Here is a 15638-nt window from a genome sequence, read left to right as displayed (position 1 = left end):
GAACGAAATGCCATTCCAATACCAAGGCGGTGTCCGTGCCAAGCCCCTCAAAGAGCCCCTGGGGCACAAAGTGTGCTACTGTGAGCTAGCAGAGGAGCCTGGGCTTTGTGCTGATACCTATGAAGACAGAACTCGGTCTTCGAGAAGCACAGATGCTGAGTGATCATGTCTGTATGGGCCACTCTAGCCGCTGTAGATTCCCAAGAGGCATTTCATACCGACATGACAGAGCACATTCCAGTTACTCTCGCCCTCAGGGCTCCACATATCACTGTACACAGTGGCCATTGCTTATCTGACATATTGTTAAATGTGAGTAGCAGGTACAGCAAATGCTGGGTTTTACAAAGTGGTAATGTGAGGTAATTTGCTGTATAATAGCAAGTTAGCTAATACTTCCAAAAATCAAAGGAACAACCTTGGATTCTGACCTTACTATTCACATCATTATATTGCCCCAATTTTAATCACGGTAACGGATTGGTAATATATAATCTGTTTTTGTAAACATAAGACATTAATTCATGGCCAGCCATGGGAAAACCTTAATGCAGTACAGCACTGGTGGAGCCTACAATGTGGATCTGATCAACCAAAATGGTGCATATTTAAGATGGTAATCTGACAGGTAATTTAGTCCAGTTTTACCCTGTGCTTACTTCTTAGCTTGAAGCCGGCCATCTCAGTGAGGTTATCCTGTCTTGTCTTGTTTGTCTTGTTCCTGGAAGGTGTTGAGCTGTCAGCCGTTTTTGTGTTGATTATGTAGCAACATCTTGGAGAAAGATGGAATCACATTCCTGGTTTGTGGTGCTTTGCCCTGGGAAAACCTTGGCTGTCAGTTATACAAGAAAACAAGCTGCATCAGATTTTACATGAAATTGATGATGATAGGAATGTCCATAATCAACATGCGATATTTTATTGAAATATCGCCCAATCCTGAGAAGACCATAATGTGAACTTTATGGTTTCCATCCTTGCAGTCTCATTCATGTTGCCATGCAGCTAAACATCATGACTTTCCATGCCAGCCCCTGGAGGTTGGGCTCACCCCTTTGAGTCTGGTTCCTCCCAAGGTTTCTTCTTTCAAAGGGGGCCTTTCCTTGCCACTGTTCCCTCTGGCTTGATCACTGGGGGGTTTGGGGCGGGGATACTGTAAAGCACTTTCAAACAAAATAATGTTGTGAAAAAACGTTATACAAATGAAATTTAATTGAATTGAACATATGCATACATGATGAGTTGCAGTTCATAACTATAACAATCATATATAATAATCATTTTGCATGGGGGGCACTAGAGATTTTGGGGCCCATGAAAGCATATTATATTAGACCCCCAATTCAGACCAGTCCAACTATTTTCCAAATAGGGCCCCTGTATTTTCCAATTGGGGCCCCGGTCATTCTGGGACCCCCCCTTTTATGGTACCCCTACTTTTAAGTATATTGTGGTTGTCTAATTTAATGCAAATCTGAGCATGTATGTCAAATCAGGATGGTCACTTGTTCTTGACCAAGTATTAGTAGAAAAAAATGTACAATTTGTGGGAAAGGGAATATCATAAAAATAAGTTATGCAAGCAGAAACTAGCTATGAATCTGACTGCGGCGGAGTGGCGTTATTAACAACAAACAAATGCAACCTCACTGATCCCAAACTCCAGGAGAATCAGATAGTACTAGAGGAGATCCCTGCTCAGATGAAAGCACTTAAGGAGCACTGAGTGAAGACCATGATGTGAGGTTCGCATGGTTCCAAGAACAAGACATATATATAATAGAGATGTTATGCAAGAAGATCTACAAGAACGGTTAGTTTTTAGTGTGTGCTGCTGCATAATAATCACCCTCTTTCATATCTAATCACTCATTGAATGAGTTTCATCCTATAATTGACTTCATACACTCATCTGCACATACCCCAAGTTGTCTGTCCCCTATATCTGGTTGTTGCATCTTTATTTATATGTCTGGATGTTTATTTACTTTTTTTTTCTATGTTTCTATTTATGCTTTCATTTCACATTTATTTTATTCACAGTTTTTTTGTACTTTAGTCTGATTGCATGTTTAGTTGCCTACAGTATGGAAGGGCACTATCTGCACCAAAACAAATTCCAAATTCTTCTTGTACTAGGTGAATAAAAAATATTCTGCTTCTGAATCCAATCCCCTTGATTTGTTCTTGAAAACAAAAACATAGAAAAACAGAGGGCAGGAACTGAAAGGCACCTTGTGAGGGTGTTTGCTCTCTCTTTTGCTTCTTATTTACTCTGGCCGTCACTCTCGGTGGTGTTGACTCACAGAACACCTTTGTAAATGTAATTATAGAAAATTAATATCTCAGTATGATCAAATATATTGTATATTCCCTCGTTTGACACTTGGAATTGTGTGCAAATGTGCCCTTTCCTAAAAGATGCTTAAAGATGGCCAACTGAATTGAATTAATAGAAAGTATGTCTATATTCATATATTATCTTATCTTAGAGAAAAAGCAAAGACCTCAGGTTCTGCGATTCCAAAAAGCTATAAAGGCTTTCAGCCTGCTGATTTCTCAGGATAGTTCCAGAGAACCACGATGAGGTGTCTGATTCTCAGCTTGGTGTTTGTAGCCCTCACAGAGGGACTCGTCAGGTAAGAGTGTGTGTCAGGGGTTCAGCTTTTGGAGAGGGATGCTTTTAAACTACGTGACATGTGCATTGGTGATGGGGATGGTCTTGTGGGAGACTCTAAGAATGGATAATGGGATGGATGAATTGATGTTCCCCTTCTCAGGGTTCCTCTGTTGAAGCGGGGAACCTTGTATGAAAAGCTACGTGAGCGGGGCGAGCTGCAGGAATTGCTAAAGAGCATGCAGTATAGCGCTGGAGGAGCCTATGATGTGGACCTGATCAACCAAAACGATGTAAGTCTAAGATGGTAAACTGAACTGTGAATTTCATTCCAATCCAGCTTTCCTGCTGCTAACATGAGCTGTTGCAGTCACATGTCAATGAAATTAGATTATTTTCAGAAACACATAGCATTGTATTTATTTAGCAGATGCTTTTATTCAAAGCAACACACAGTTGCTCAAGTGCCCAAGGCTGAAATCAGTCTGCTGCTTAGGGGATTTGAACCATTGACTTTCTCAGCAGATGTTGCCCAAGACAGATGTCGCACTTGATCTAAGCCAACAGGCTGATAAGACTCTTTTGTAAATAAAACACGAATATTCAGAATCAAGTAGAATCAAGTGAGAAATCACAGATCACATGTCACTGCAAACCTAAAACTCACAAACTAATTTGTGTTCTCTTTGTTATCTTCACTGTCCACAGATGTCCTACTTCGGTCAAATCAATGTGGGGACACCTCCACAGAGCTTCTACGTCCACTTTGACACAGGGTCTACTACACTTTGGGTCAACTCTGTCTACTGCAAGAGCAGTGCCTGCTGTGAGTATGACATAAGCTCTGAGTAATACCTGCTCACTATTCATACACACCAAGAGAACTGCTGTGGTATAAAGGGTAGGTACATGTTGCTCGATTAAAATCTGAATATAATATAAACCTGCTCTTTGTTGATTAATCTCTGGTTAAATTTCAGATCTATGTCAACTTCTTGGTTTCCATATGCAAGCTTCTTGCATTTTTGTAGAATTACTAACGTTCGATTGTACCGACCCGTTAATGTGTTGATAAACAAACTGATTACAAACTGATGCGATTTAATATGGGCTGTATTGGGTCAATGCTTATCATTACTTCACTGTGCAATACAGTATCAGGTTGCACCTCATCTACTGATGGATTAAACTTTGTTTCCTAACAGTAACTCATGATCTGTTTGACCCTGATAAATCCTCCACGTATCATAGCAACGGTGAGCCATTTTCTATCCAGTATGGAACAGGAAGCGTCACTGGAGTCATCGGCTATGACACAGTCAAAGTAAGCATAACCATTTGAGGAAGAAGCTTATCTTGAGTATATTCTTCAAAACTCAAATGTTCTGTGAATTTTTCTCAGCTTGGTGAGCTAACAGTAACAGATCAGAAGATTGGCCTGAGTATTACAGAGCCTGGTGACCACTTTGCTCGACCTCTGCATGAGGGAATTATGGGACTGGCCTACATGCCTGAGAAACAAACCATCGTGGACACAATGATCAAGGAAGGTCTTTTGGAGGAACCTGTCTTTGCTTTCTACCTGAGCCAGTGAGTCGTAATAATAATATTTCTAACATAAAAGTAGCATGTACACACTGGTGGTGTAAATTATTGTCTAATAAACACTTTTCTCCTTTCTAGAAACTCAGAGAAGGGCAGCGAAGTGATTTTTGGGGGCACAGACCCAAACCACTATACTGGGGACATTCACTGGGTTCCTGTGAAAGAAAACAGCCACTGGAAGCTGGTTATTGATGAGTGAGTCTTCTGAGCAGAGAAATGATTGCTTGGATGGAATGCTTCTATTACTACACAGAGCAGTCCCTGACGTCAACCATTTTACATTGCCGCCCAAATTCTCGAAAAAAATAACATATCCATTCAACATCCATCCATTTTCCAAACTGCTTATCCTACTGGGTCGCAGTGGGTCCGGAGCCTATCCCAAAAGCAATGGGCACGAGGCACGGTACAACCCAAGATGGGGGGCCAGCCCATCACAGGGCACACTCACATACATACTCCTACAGGCAATTTAGCAAGTCCAATTAGCCTTAGCATGTCTTTGGACTGTGGGGGGAAACCGGAGTACCTGGAGGAAACCCCACGACAATATGGGGAGAACATACAAATTCATTTACAGTGTGGGTACTTTACTTCACACATGTGACCCAGGCGGAGACTCGAACGTGGGTCCCAGAGGTATGAGGCAACAGTGCTAACCACTGCACCACCATGCCACCCCATATAATATATAATTCAGTGACAATTCTCCACAAAGAATTATAGAATTTATAGCAGAAGTGATGCACACTATCCAAGAACAGCTGAATTCATTTACACTGCCAAGCACTTCTGCTAATATGTTGCAGATTTGAGGTGGACCATCAAATGACTGGCTGGTGTGTTAATGGCTGTTCTGCCATCGTGGACACAGGAACTTCACTCCTGGTCTGCCCTGAAGAATTTGCAGATACACTGCAACACAAGCTGGGAGCTGTGGTGAACGACGACGGAAGCGTGAGAAACTCCTTTTATCTTCCTATTTGCTCCACAAATCTCAAATTATAATGCCAATGCTATAATAATTCTAATAACCTGCTGACCAGTGAGTTTCCCATTTCCAGTACGTATTTAACTGTGATGACGTGAGCAGCCTGCCCACACTGACCTTCGTCATGAATGGAGCCCACCTCCATCTGGAACCTTCTTTTTATGTGCTGTCGGTGAGGATCAATTACAGAACTCTAACAAATTTTATGCCGATGCCTGCGATTAGTGTAATAATTTGTGGTTGTGATCATTAGGCCAATGACTAACGAGTGAGGTGAGTAGTGCAATAACTCGTGATTTTGGTTCCAGGAGCAAGACTCCAATGGAAATTGCATAAGTGGGATCGAGTCGTCTCATTCAAGTAATGATGGAGAGATGCCCCACTGGATTCTGGGAGATGTCTTCCTCAGGCAGTTCTACTCTGTGTTTGACCAAGGAAATGGCAGAGTCGGCTTTGCTAAACTGGCCTAGACTCCATCAGGGTGAAAACTTGTCCTTCATCATTAAAACTTCTTGATTAAATCATCAAACAAAATTCTGTCCATTGCAGTTTTATTTATCTGTTGTTTTTTTTTAACAAATATAATTTCTTTGGCTTAAATATAAATAACCCTGGAGTGACAGTCTCTGTAGAAGATGAAGTGAAAGGGTGGAAACCCATCCTTTAAACCCATCCTTTAAACCCATCCTTTAAACCCATCTTTTAAACCCATCCTTTAAACCCAGTGTTCCTAAACCCAAGCCTCGGAGACCCCCAGTAAATCTACATACTGCTACCTCCCAGCTCCCAGCACACCTGAACCAATGAATCAAGAACATCAAATACCTGGCTAGGGTTGGTAATGATTAATTTAACGATTATTTGCGAAGAATATAGTTGATCAAGTGTTCCAAACTAAATGAATAGATTAAAGTCTTGTGCATTTTCATTAAAGCGAGTAGGCCTATTCTTTTCACCATTTAAGCTGATTTATGTACCATATAAGTCATAATATGCAGCCTATACCACAGCCTGTACAAGTGGCCTGCTCCGTTGAGAGCATTTATACTCGTGCGATGGTGTGAACCATCTGAATCGGTGTGGTTTTACATTTCTGGGGAGATGTCCCTAGACACAAGTCCCACCGATTGGTGGAATATCAGCACAGAAAGATTACCGAGGCTACCTACCTGAGACCTGGTAGCTGAATGGGTATTTTCAGCAGCTGGACTTACAGCTAACAAGTTGCAAATGCGCCTCACACCAGAGCATGTAGATATGTTGATCTTTTTGAATAAAAACAAATAGTAGGCTTACCTTGATATGTGCAGAGGCTTTGGAAAGTTACCGTCCAGACAATTGTTTCATTTAATGGCCATTAGGTTTTGACTGTATATCAACATGGGTATGGCGCCCAAACAGCCAATTACATTAATCTTCACAAGCAAAATACACTCTCAGAAAAAAGGGTAAAATTCTGTACCTTTGCTTGTCAGTGGGGCTATACCTTTATAATTGTACCTTTTGAGATACAGACTCTGAGGAACATCCCAAATGTACAATTACCTACAGCTAAGGGTACAAGTGGCAGACCATTGAGGGTACAGTCCCAGTGACAAGCAAAGGTACATTTTTGTTACCCTTTTATCTGAGAGTGTATCACATAAAGCCATTGACAAATTATGCCTATACCGACAGAAACGCGATCATTGTTAATATGTTTAAAGATGCTTAAAAGCTGAATGGAAAAGGTATTTGTTCAATAAAATCCTTTATTGAGGAATGTACTACTTGTGTATTTGATGTCAATATTGACTGTGCGTGCGTGTGTGTGTATGTGTGCGTGTATTTTGTGGGTGATATGTATACTGCATTGTGGGGACCAAATGATCCCACAATAAGATAAAAACTGTTTCTTTTTATGTTGTGGGGACTATTTTATAAAAACCTGTAACTGCAATCAAAAGACTAAGAATGTCTACATCCATCCATCCATCCATCCATTTTCCAAACCGCTTATCCTACTGGGTCGCGGGGGGTCCGGAGCCTATCCCAGAACCAATGGGCATGAGGCAGGGATCAACCCAGGATGGGGGGCCAGCCCATTGCAGGGCACACTCACACACCATTCACTCACACATGCACACCTACGGGCAATTTAGCAACTCCAATTAGCCTCAGCATGTGGGGGGAAACCGGAGTACCCGGAGGAAACAGAATGTCTACAGTGTTGTATTTTGTTTGGTTACTTATAATTAAGGTTAGTGCTGGGTAGGGGTTAAGGGTGTCACAGATGGGATTAGGGCTTTGCCCATAGGAATGAATGGAGAGTCCCTACAAGGATATGAATATAATCATGTGTGTGTGTATGTGGAGGTGGAGGGGGGTGTCAGTAAACGATGATAGATTAACTGTTCATTAACATTAGTGACTGTCAATCAAGAAAATCTATTCAAATTTGCAACTTTATACCTGGTACAGGTAGGCTGGGAGCTGAGAGGGAGCAAAAATGTGAAATGTGTCTGGGGTCTCTCTGGGCTGGGTGGAGTTGCACTGCTTTGAAAAGGTAAAAACAAGGGAAGAGAAATACCAATAACTGAGACGATTTGCCTCGGCCTGTCATGATTCTCTCACAGAAAGAGAAACAAAGGCTTCTTCCCCCTGCGTGTATTCAGAGCAAATGCGGCATGTCAAGGGGGGATTTTATTACCTCCTCAGGGGAAACATTCCCCCAGTAATGAAAACATGACCGTACTCTTGTTTCACACAAACTGCCTTACCAATTAATGACTGTCCTATTGATGAAAAATCTGAAAAATAATATGAAAGTTCAGAGTCGCCACAAGCACCAACAATGAATGCCTTTCTCAAATGGTGTTAGGGGTGATGGACAGCATCACAAAGCGGGCGTGCAGAGAAAATCATGGGGCCTAAATTGGGCCGAACCTACGGCTGAACGACGTGTGTGTCCTGGTCTGGCGCTCGCAATAGCGAGGGGGACGAGAAAATTCCCGCTGAAGGAGAGAATAAACAAAAATGCAGCACAAAGACCACATTCAACAAGTCAGAGAAAAGCAAAGTACAAGAAAAGCATAAAGAAAACACATTGTTCACACCTTTACTTTCAAAATTAGCTCAGCAATGAAATCCTTATATTTTGTATAAAATGTACAAACAGCCACAATGCCGGGATTGTAGTTGGTTTTCTTAATTTATTAATGGCATTCGGAAAATTTCATTCGACTTAAAGCTGCTTTTGGGGACTGTTGTGTGTTGTAGTATCTCATTATCTTGCGTTGACGTTCTCTTTGTGAGACACTTTCCGCATCAGTGATTTTACCATGCTCGTTTGGGAAACAAAGGCTGTGCATTTTTCTTCAAGCAGCAAACAGCTTTTCAGCTCTTCCTCGGCTGTGCTTTGAATGACAGTCTTGGACACAGCACAGAATCTTTAGATATTCGCTGCCAGGGTATTTGTTGACAGGGCCTTGCTACACACTGCTGTGTGAAGAAAACGCAAACTTAACTTTTCGATTGCATAACATGAGCAGATATCCACATTTCATGGGGACCAAAATCTCTAGCAACACCCTTGTTTCAGATATGCAGGGTTTATATTTGAGGAAGGATGCTAGGGAGATATCCTTACCAATATTTTGTTGCATCATGTGTGTTTACAGGAGTGTGGCATTCAGGGTCAATTTGGTCACTACCAATGGTGCAACCAAACCTACGCCTCAGAATTATGCATCTTTTCTGAAGACACAGGAAAACAAGAGAGCAAGACTGCTGAGCCTACCTCAGACTGACGTTCAGACAGAGGAAGCAGCCAGTCTGATGAACTGTCTCACCAGGGTGTGAGGCTATTTATCGCATGGCTGCAGCATCTCACACCGGGGCTCTGCTTTGGTGCTGTCAGTCTTGTCACAAGGAAGCTTCAATGCCACGTTGCAGTTTTCCCAAAAGGTTATGACTGCAGACATTCTGATTGTGGCTCTTTGGGTTAGGACTCTGTGCCAGAAGGTCGCTAGTTCTAATCCTATGGCTGGGAGAGTGATGTCGCTGTTGGGCCTTGGAGCAAGGCTCTTCACCCCGATTGCTCTAGGGACACTGGGCAGCTCTGCTTTCTGATCATCACTTATACCTTACTTTGGACAAAAGTCTCCCTAAGAGAAGTACATGTAATGCTATACATCTGATTCATCAGATAAAAGGGCTTTTAGATGTGATGGAAAGCCATGAATTCTGTCACAGAAAATGGCTGTTTTCAACTTAGTCTAAAAAAACTAAATCATATTAAAGATCTCTTTTAGTCTTGAACCTGTGTTTGCAGTTGGTTTTTTGTGTTCCTGCCATGAATAAAAGGATACCTTTTTTGGAGAGACATGGCTGCAGTCCTGGGAGACTCAGAGAATGTCGCTTTGAGAACAAACTGATTAAAAGAAAACTAAGGGAAGATTGGGACTGGATGTTTTTACTTCTTTGAGACACAATGAGAATGACTGGGAAAGACAAATATCAGGGGGAGGGGCACTCCCAAAGCTCCCATCCAATCACATGCAGGGGAGAGACAGGCTGCCTATCAGGTGCCTTCACAAAGTGTGTGGGAAGGAGTAAGCGTTATCTGAAGAAGGGATCTAAAAACAACACAGACTTCCTCCCACAGGACAAATGCTGTTTGAGGCATCAAGGGTGGGTTGGGGTCAGTGCTAGAGGTCACATGGTTTCAGTACTTAGATTAAATAGCGGAGCCTACCTACCTCTGCGATTTAAAAATCAGGACAAGTGACATTCACTAACATTAAAATCATTGCCCTGGTGTTTCATTAATTTGCTTTTGGTTAAACAGCTCTCTTCACCAGAGAGGTTTCAGTAAAATTTGATTGTGTGGTAAATAGGCAAAACAAAGTACTTGGAAAACACTAAAATCACGAGGATGCACGAAACGTTCTAGAACCACCAAGTCTAAAGAAGTCTGGACAAGTTGAAACCACTAGAAAGCTAGAAATGCACCCGGAATTTAAAGGCAACACGCAAATTCTTTCAGCCGCGACTGCGCGTTATCCAGTCCTGCCTGTGCGGTCTGCCCATCGTTTCCAATGTGAGGCTCCTGTTCGTTACTGCTAAATTTAATTTCTGGCTAAAATAATGCTAAATCTCATTAACGGGAGGCAGGAAACGGGGTTTCGTTTATGCTACTAGCATCTGTTTCAAATGACTGAGTGGGTATCTGTAAGATTTCAGGTTGATTTGGCCTTTGAATCGGTTGGCAAAACCGCAGCGAGTCCTGTTAAGTTTACAAACACTGTTTCGAAGCCGAAGTCTCGGACCCCCTTTGGTTACCTTGGGCAGGAGCCTCATTTCCTCTTTCTTTTTCTCCTCATGTCGATCGTAAGGCATCTGCAGCAAATCGTCTTCACAGCAAATGAAACTCACTGTACATTCCACCCAGGCAGATTGTGTTGTTTACCCATTCAGTATAGCAAGATCCAGGGAGGGGAAAAGTCCTGTTTCCTTCGGTGTCCCATACGAAAGATGCGCAATATGAAAAGCGCAAAACCTCCTCCGCACACGCAGATGAGGTTGAGCAGAAAAGCCCCTCTCAAAATCCCCGAAGAGGATATTCAACACGGACCCCCTTAATAATAATAATAATAATAATAATAATAATAATAATAACGAATAATAATTATAAAGAAAAATAGAAAATGTGTCATTCAACTCCTCTCAGGTCTCCCTCCTTAAACCTGGCTCCGCTCCGCATCCATTAGCAAAGGCGCATTATTTGCGCTGCGGTTTCATGTGATACAATAATAGTGCTATATATATACTTAATTTACGAATATGATCGATACAACTTCATTATATCTGATATTCATATAAATACTGTCTTTTCGATGTATTTTTAGTGTAATGAAATGTTCTTAATTATCTCCAGGATGTAATGCAATAAAAAAAAACCCAGAGAACATAACCATTCTGGCATCTATAGACATAACAAGTGAATAAAATCGGGATTAGAGTAATGAGATTGACGTGATACTCAGTGGGTAGTCGGAGTAGATTATTATTAACGCGTTTTTAAGGGCTGTTTAAATCGCCCAGATCTCTCTTGTAAGTCACAGAGCTGAGTGTTCTCAGGATTACAAACTACGGCAGAAGGAGGGAAACACGAAGGCATCCCTGTCATCTGGTATCGCCTTGCAACTCTTTGCCTGTATCAGGGGATACCTTGTTAATCGTTTTTTCCAAGACGTTAAATTTGTTATTTAAGCATTCAATGCTCATATTACTTGAAAATTTAACATAGACTATATTAATGCAATTGCTCACCTATATTCTGAAAAACATTTGCAAATTACTAAATAATTATGGGTAATATAGAGAGACTGGACCATCTGCTGCCACATCATCTTGCCTCCTGGTATCCAATTCTGCAATTTACATTTTGTTTATTTAGCAGATACTTTAATCCAAAGTCATGCACAACTGTGAACGCAGGGTTTTACAGTCTCTGATGCGATCACGGGGTTATACCCAACGGTGACATCACTCCGTATACACCATGGGGGTTTTTACGTCAGAATCGGTACCTGTCTGCTCCTGTGCTGTGTGTCTTGTTCCTGTTTCGCCAGCAGGTGTTGCTGGTCATCCTCATTCTCTCCGCTGTCTTGTAGCTCCTTCATCCCTAGTGTGTTTGCATCCTCTCTGCTGCTGGGTTGCTTGACTGGCTAAGTGGTTGGCCACTGTTCTAAGCTCCTCCTTCGAAGCTGTGGGTCCAAGGCTGGCCGGTGACCAGTCGCAACCTATTAATGTTTGTTGTTGTTTTTCAAGTTCTGCTGGTTTAACGTTTGTATTGGTATTTCAGTTACACATCATAGTCTTGCTTCTTGTTTCCTGTTCTTTCGGTCCTCCTAGTTGTGTTTCCCTTAATGGTTGGTCATTGGTTTCCCCCTAACTGTTAATTGACCTCCCAGTGCCTGTTAAGTGTCTGCTTTCACTTAGTTTGTTAGTCTGTCTTCATTCACGTTCGTGCCCATGTTACTGAATGTTAGGAGTTCTGTTTGTTTCACAGTCCTGCATCCTGTGTTCTGTTAGTTCTCAAGTAGTGTTTATTCCATGTTTTAGTTTATTCCTAGTTTTCATTTTTTCCCGTTTGCTTTTGATCCCTCGTGCTCCTTTCCTTTTTCGTGTTTTCCCTGTTGTGCCTTATTTTGTTAATAAAGCTCTTTGTCTCGGAGCTGCAAGTGGATCATCACCTTCTCCTTCCTGCCCGCACCGTGCCGCGCTGCGACAGTTAATCAATATCAGGAACGCAAAGATCATACTTGTGTTCTTGCCAAGAGAATTCTTGCTAACTTGCCTCCTGAGAATGAACTTGGGATGCGATGAATCATGGGATTGTTGTCATGGGCAAGGCTGCAGCCAATGCATGGTTGATATTTGGTACTGGGCAGGAACAGCATTCAAGGATTTTTACTGGCCTCTGTACTTCTGTTTTAGATTATAGGAGCTGTACTTCAGCAATGGAAGATGACATCGAACAGGTAGGCAAGAACACAAGTACGGTAACGTATGTATGTTGAGAAACACCCTGGGATTTGAACTGGTGACGGGTGACCTTCCAGCATCTGAACTCATTAAGTCACCCACTGCCTTCCTAGATAGTTCAGTCAATTGTTTCCACTTTTTAAGAAGTTTTCCAAATGATGCCTTTATCTTTGCGAGCGGCGTGAATATTTGGATTTTTATTTGGAAAGCCTCAGAAAACACATGCTCATGAGAGCCCATGCTCATCTTATTAGGGTCATTCCAATTTTAACATGTTTGACATTCTGCAATGACAGTAGCTGTTTTGCGAGAAGGGGAAGAGTAATTTTTTAAGTACTGAATGTGACACCAGATGAGCTATGGACTGCAAATCGAGACTTGTCAAGACACAAATACTTCCTTTACAATGACATCATGTTTTCTGGACTTGACCTATATGCAGTATTGGGTTTAACAGAGGCATTTCATTCTTTTTCTTTAATTTGTCAGTCCTCCTCTTCCCCTCATCCTTCCTTGGCCAAATGCCACACATCGCTAAAGCCCAGTGTTTACCATAAGTCCATCAGTGACCGAAGACCATTTCCAGGCCTTGTGTTTGTAAGAGGGGGGCGGCATGGTGGTGCAGTGGTTAGCACTGTTACCTCATACCTCTGGGATCCGGGTTCGAGTCTCCGCCTGGGTCACATGTGTGTGGAGTTTGCATGTTCTCCCCATGTCGTCGTGGGGTTTCCTCCGGGTACTCCGGTTTCCCCCCACAGTCCAAAGACATGCTGAGGCTAATTGACCCTGCTAAATTGCCCATAGGAGTGCATGTGTGATGCCCTGCGATGGGCTGGCCCCCCATTCTGGGTTGTTCCCTGCCCCGTGCCCATTGCTTCCAGGATAGGCTCCAGACCCTCTGCAACTCAGTAGGATAAGCAGTTTGGAAAATGGATGTGAGGTGTTGTTCAGAGAGCTAAAGAATACATCAGCAATGAGGTTGTACATTTTTTTTTCAGCTCCCCAAAGAGGACTGTGTTCATGCTGAAATGTTTGAGGGATCCTTGCTCTCTCAAACGGATCAGGTCTGGAACCACCTATCAAAAAGCTTTTCTTCCCAGGAACGTTGCCTGTTTGTTGGAGGAGATTCTGCTGTGAGATTAATAGTGCAATCTGTCATGGGGACATGGCAGACAGTGTGGCCTTCTAAGTAGCTCTGAGTGAATTTTCTAAAACTTCTTTTTTCCATAGATACAGGTTTTTACAGATTTTTATGCAAGATAAAATGTCTGGAACTTTTTAGGTACAGTGTGTTTGTCATGTAACAGACAAGCTAGTTAAAGTCCAGAAAGAAAAATAACCAGTTAGATGGATGGATGGAGGGATGGATGGATGGATGGAGGGGTATTTCCTTACCTTTGACAGAGATAGAAGAGTCTTTCACCTGTGCATGGTAGGACGTCTGGCCCTTTTAATAGGTGGGCATTGGCTGCAGGCCATAGATCATGAACTAGGCAAAAGGGCGTGGGAAGATTCTGACAGTTCATGGCAAAATTAAAAATAATTGAGGCTTATCTACCCTAAACAGCCTTTACAAAAGTGAGATCAAGGGCAATTGAATGGAATTTCCCCACTGGTGCAGTTGGCACACTTAAAAAAAAAGCCTTTTATGCCCTTCAAAACAATCTTTATCTTGAAACCATTGAGTTTTCTCATTGCCCACGGTTTCTGTCTCCAATATCTCTTACTGTGGCATTTCCAATTTTCTAGTAATGGGAAATGCCTGCTTGCTTATGTATAAAATTGTGGCCCTTGGACATCTTTCAGAGACAGATACAAAGATAATGGACCTGTTTTGCACACAGCAGTGGCATATCAGCCCCAGTCACCTAGATTAGAAACAGATTCTCATGAGATGTGAGACAAAGAACCCAAAGGTTTGCGTTTGGCGAACAAGAAGAGGTTTATTGAAGTGAATTGGAGCAGGGAAACAAAGACCAGGAAGGGTCAAAACGAGAAGGTGAGTAGCGGGAAGGACATGGGCAGACAGGAGGGGCGACGTCAATGACCAGACTGGGGATGACGAGACAAACAGGTTCTTAAATGCAAAGGCTAACGAGGAGTAACAAGGAACAGGTGCGGCTCATCAGGGCCACATTAAGGAGGGTCAGGTGGACGTGATGGGCAGGATGTAACATGGATGACATTAGGCTGGTCTACAACTGAGCTGGTGAGGAGTAGACTGCACTAAAAGGTGATAGATAGGTCTAGGGCACAGGGGTCCAGGGATTCAGGGAATGAGGGATTTATTTGAGGAGAATACATTCGGGAACATGGAGCAACACGAAGGATTGACATCAATGACCGGACTGGGGAAAGACTAACAAGGAAGCACTTAAATACACAAGACTAATGAGACACAACTAGAAACAGCTGGTAACACAGGGATTCCACAGGGGGTAGATGAGGGGGTGTGGCACACAAGACGATCGGTACAATCGGGGCACGACAGTAACAATACTGTAAGTAGCCATAAATATAAAATGTGTTGAAAATATTTTAGACTTAAATTGCTGTTGTCTTTAATCTTACTTCCTTTGTAACATTAGAATGTAGAAACATCAGATTTATTCTAAGGAAATATGGTCTAATTGATGAGTTACTTTGAGGGGCAGTGACACATTATTTCCCCGGCAATGTATTTACAAAGAACCCTGTGTCAGAAAATCTCATAATAATCAAGGAAATTATGTCTGATATATAAATCTCAGGGATTGCACTGATTCATGTCCATGGTTTACAACAGAGTCTATAGTTAGGGTCTGAAATGTGTCTTTTTAGTCAAATTCTAATGACCATGTCAACAATCCAAAGTAGACTCTCATAATACTTAAATTAGCTGCTTAGCAGGCCACT

At 42.2% G+C, this 15638-nt stretch overlaps 2 protein-coding genes across 2 annotated transcripts in view; one reads left to right on the top strand and one right to left on the bottom strand.

Moving 5' to 3' along the window:
- Positions 1 to 10607, bottom strand: part of tns1b (tensin 1b) — a 174858-nt gene extending 164251 nt beyond the window's left edge. Inside the window, exon 1 of the mRNA XM_048977918.1 lies at positions 10536 to 10607. Within this exon, the coding sequence (XP_048833875.1) occupies positions 10536 to 10592 (57 nt within the window). The 5' untranslated portion in view covers positions 10593 to 10607. The remainder of the gene's footprint in view (positions 1 to 10535) is intronic.
- LOC125709460 (gastricsin-like) lies at positions 2477 to 5683 on the top strand. Its single transcript, XM_048977932.1, has 9 exons — positions 2477 to 2639; positions 2781 to 2910; positions 3326 to 3443; positions 3823 to 3941; positions 4020 to 4207; positions 4301 to 4417; positions 5032 to 5179; positions 5287 to 5385; positions 5522 to 5683. Exons 1-9 carry the CDS (start codon positions 2584 to 2586, stop codon positions 5681 to 5683), a joined length of 1137 nt encoding a protein of 378 aa, XP_048833889.1. The 5' UTR covers positions 2477 to 2583.
- Positions 10608 to 15638: the final 5031 nt, after the last annotated feature.

Source organism: Brienomyrus brachyistius, chromosome 16, assembly GCF_023856365.1.
Source record: "Brienomyrus brachyistius isolate T26 chromosome 16, BBRACH_0.4, whole genome shotgun sequence".
Taxonomy (NCBI): domain Eukaryota; kingdom Metazoa; phylum Chordata; class Actinopteri; order Osteoglossiformes; family Mormyridae; genus Brienomyrus; species Brienomyrus brachyistius.
Note: the sequence above shows the minus strand (reverse complement) of the source record. Positions and strands in the feature narration are given on the sequence as shown.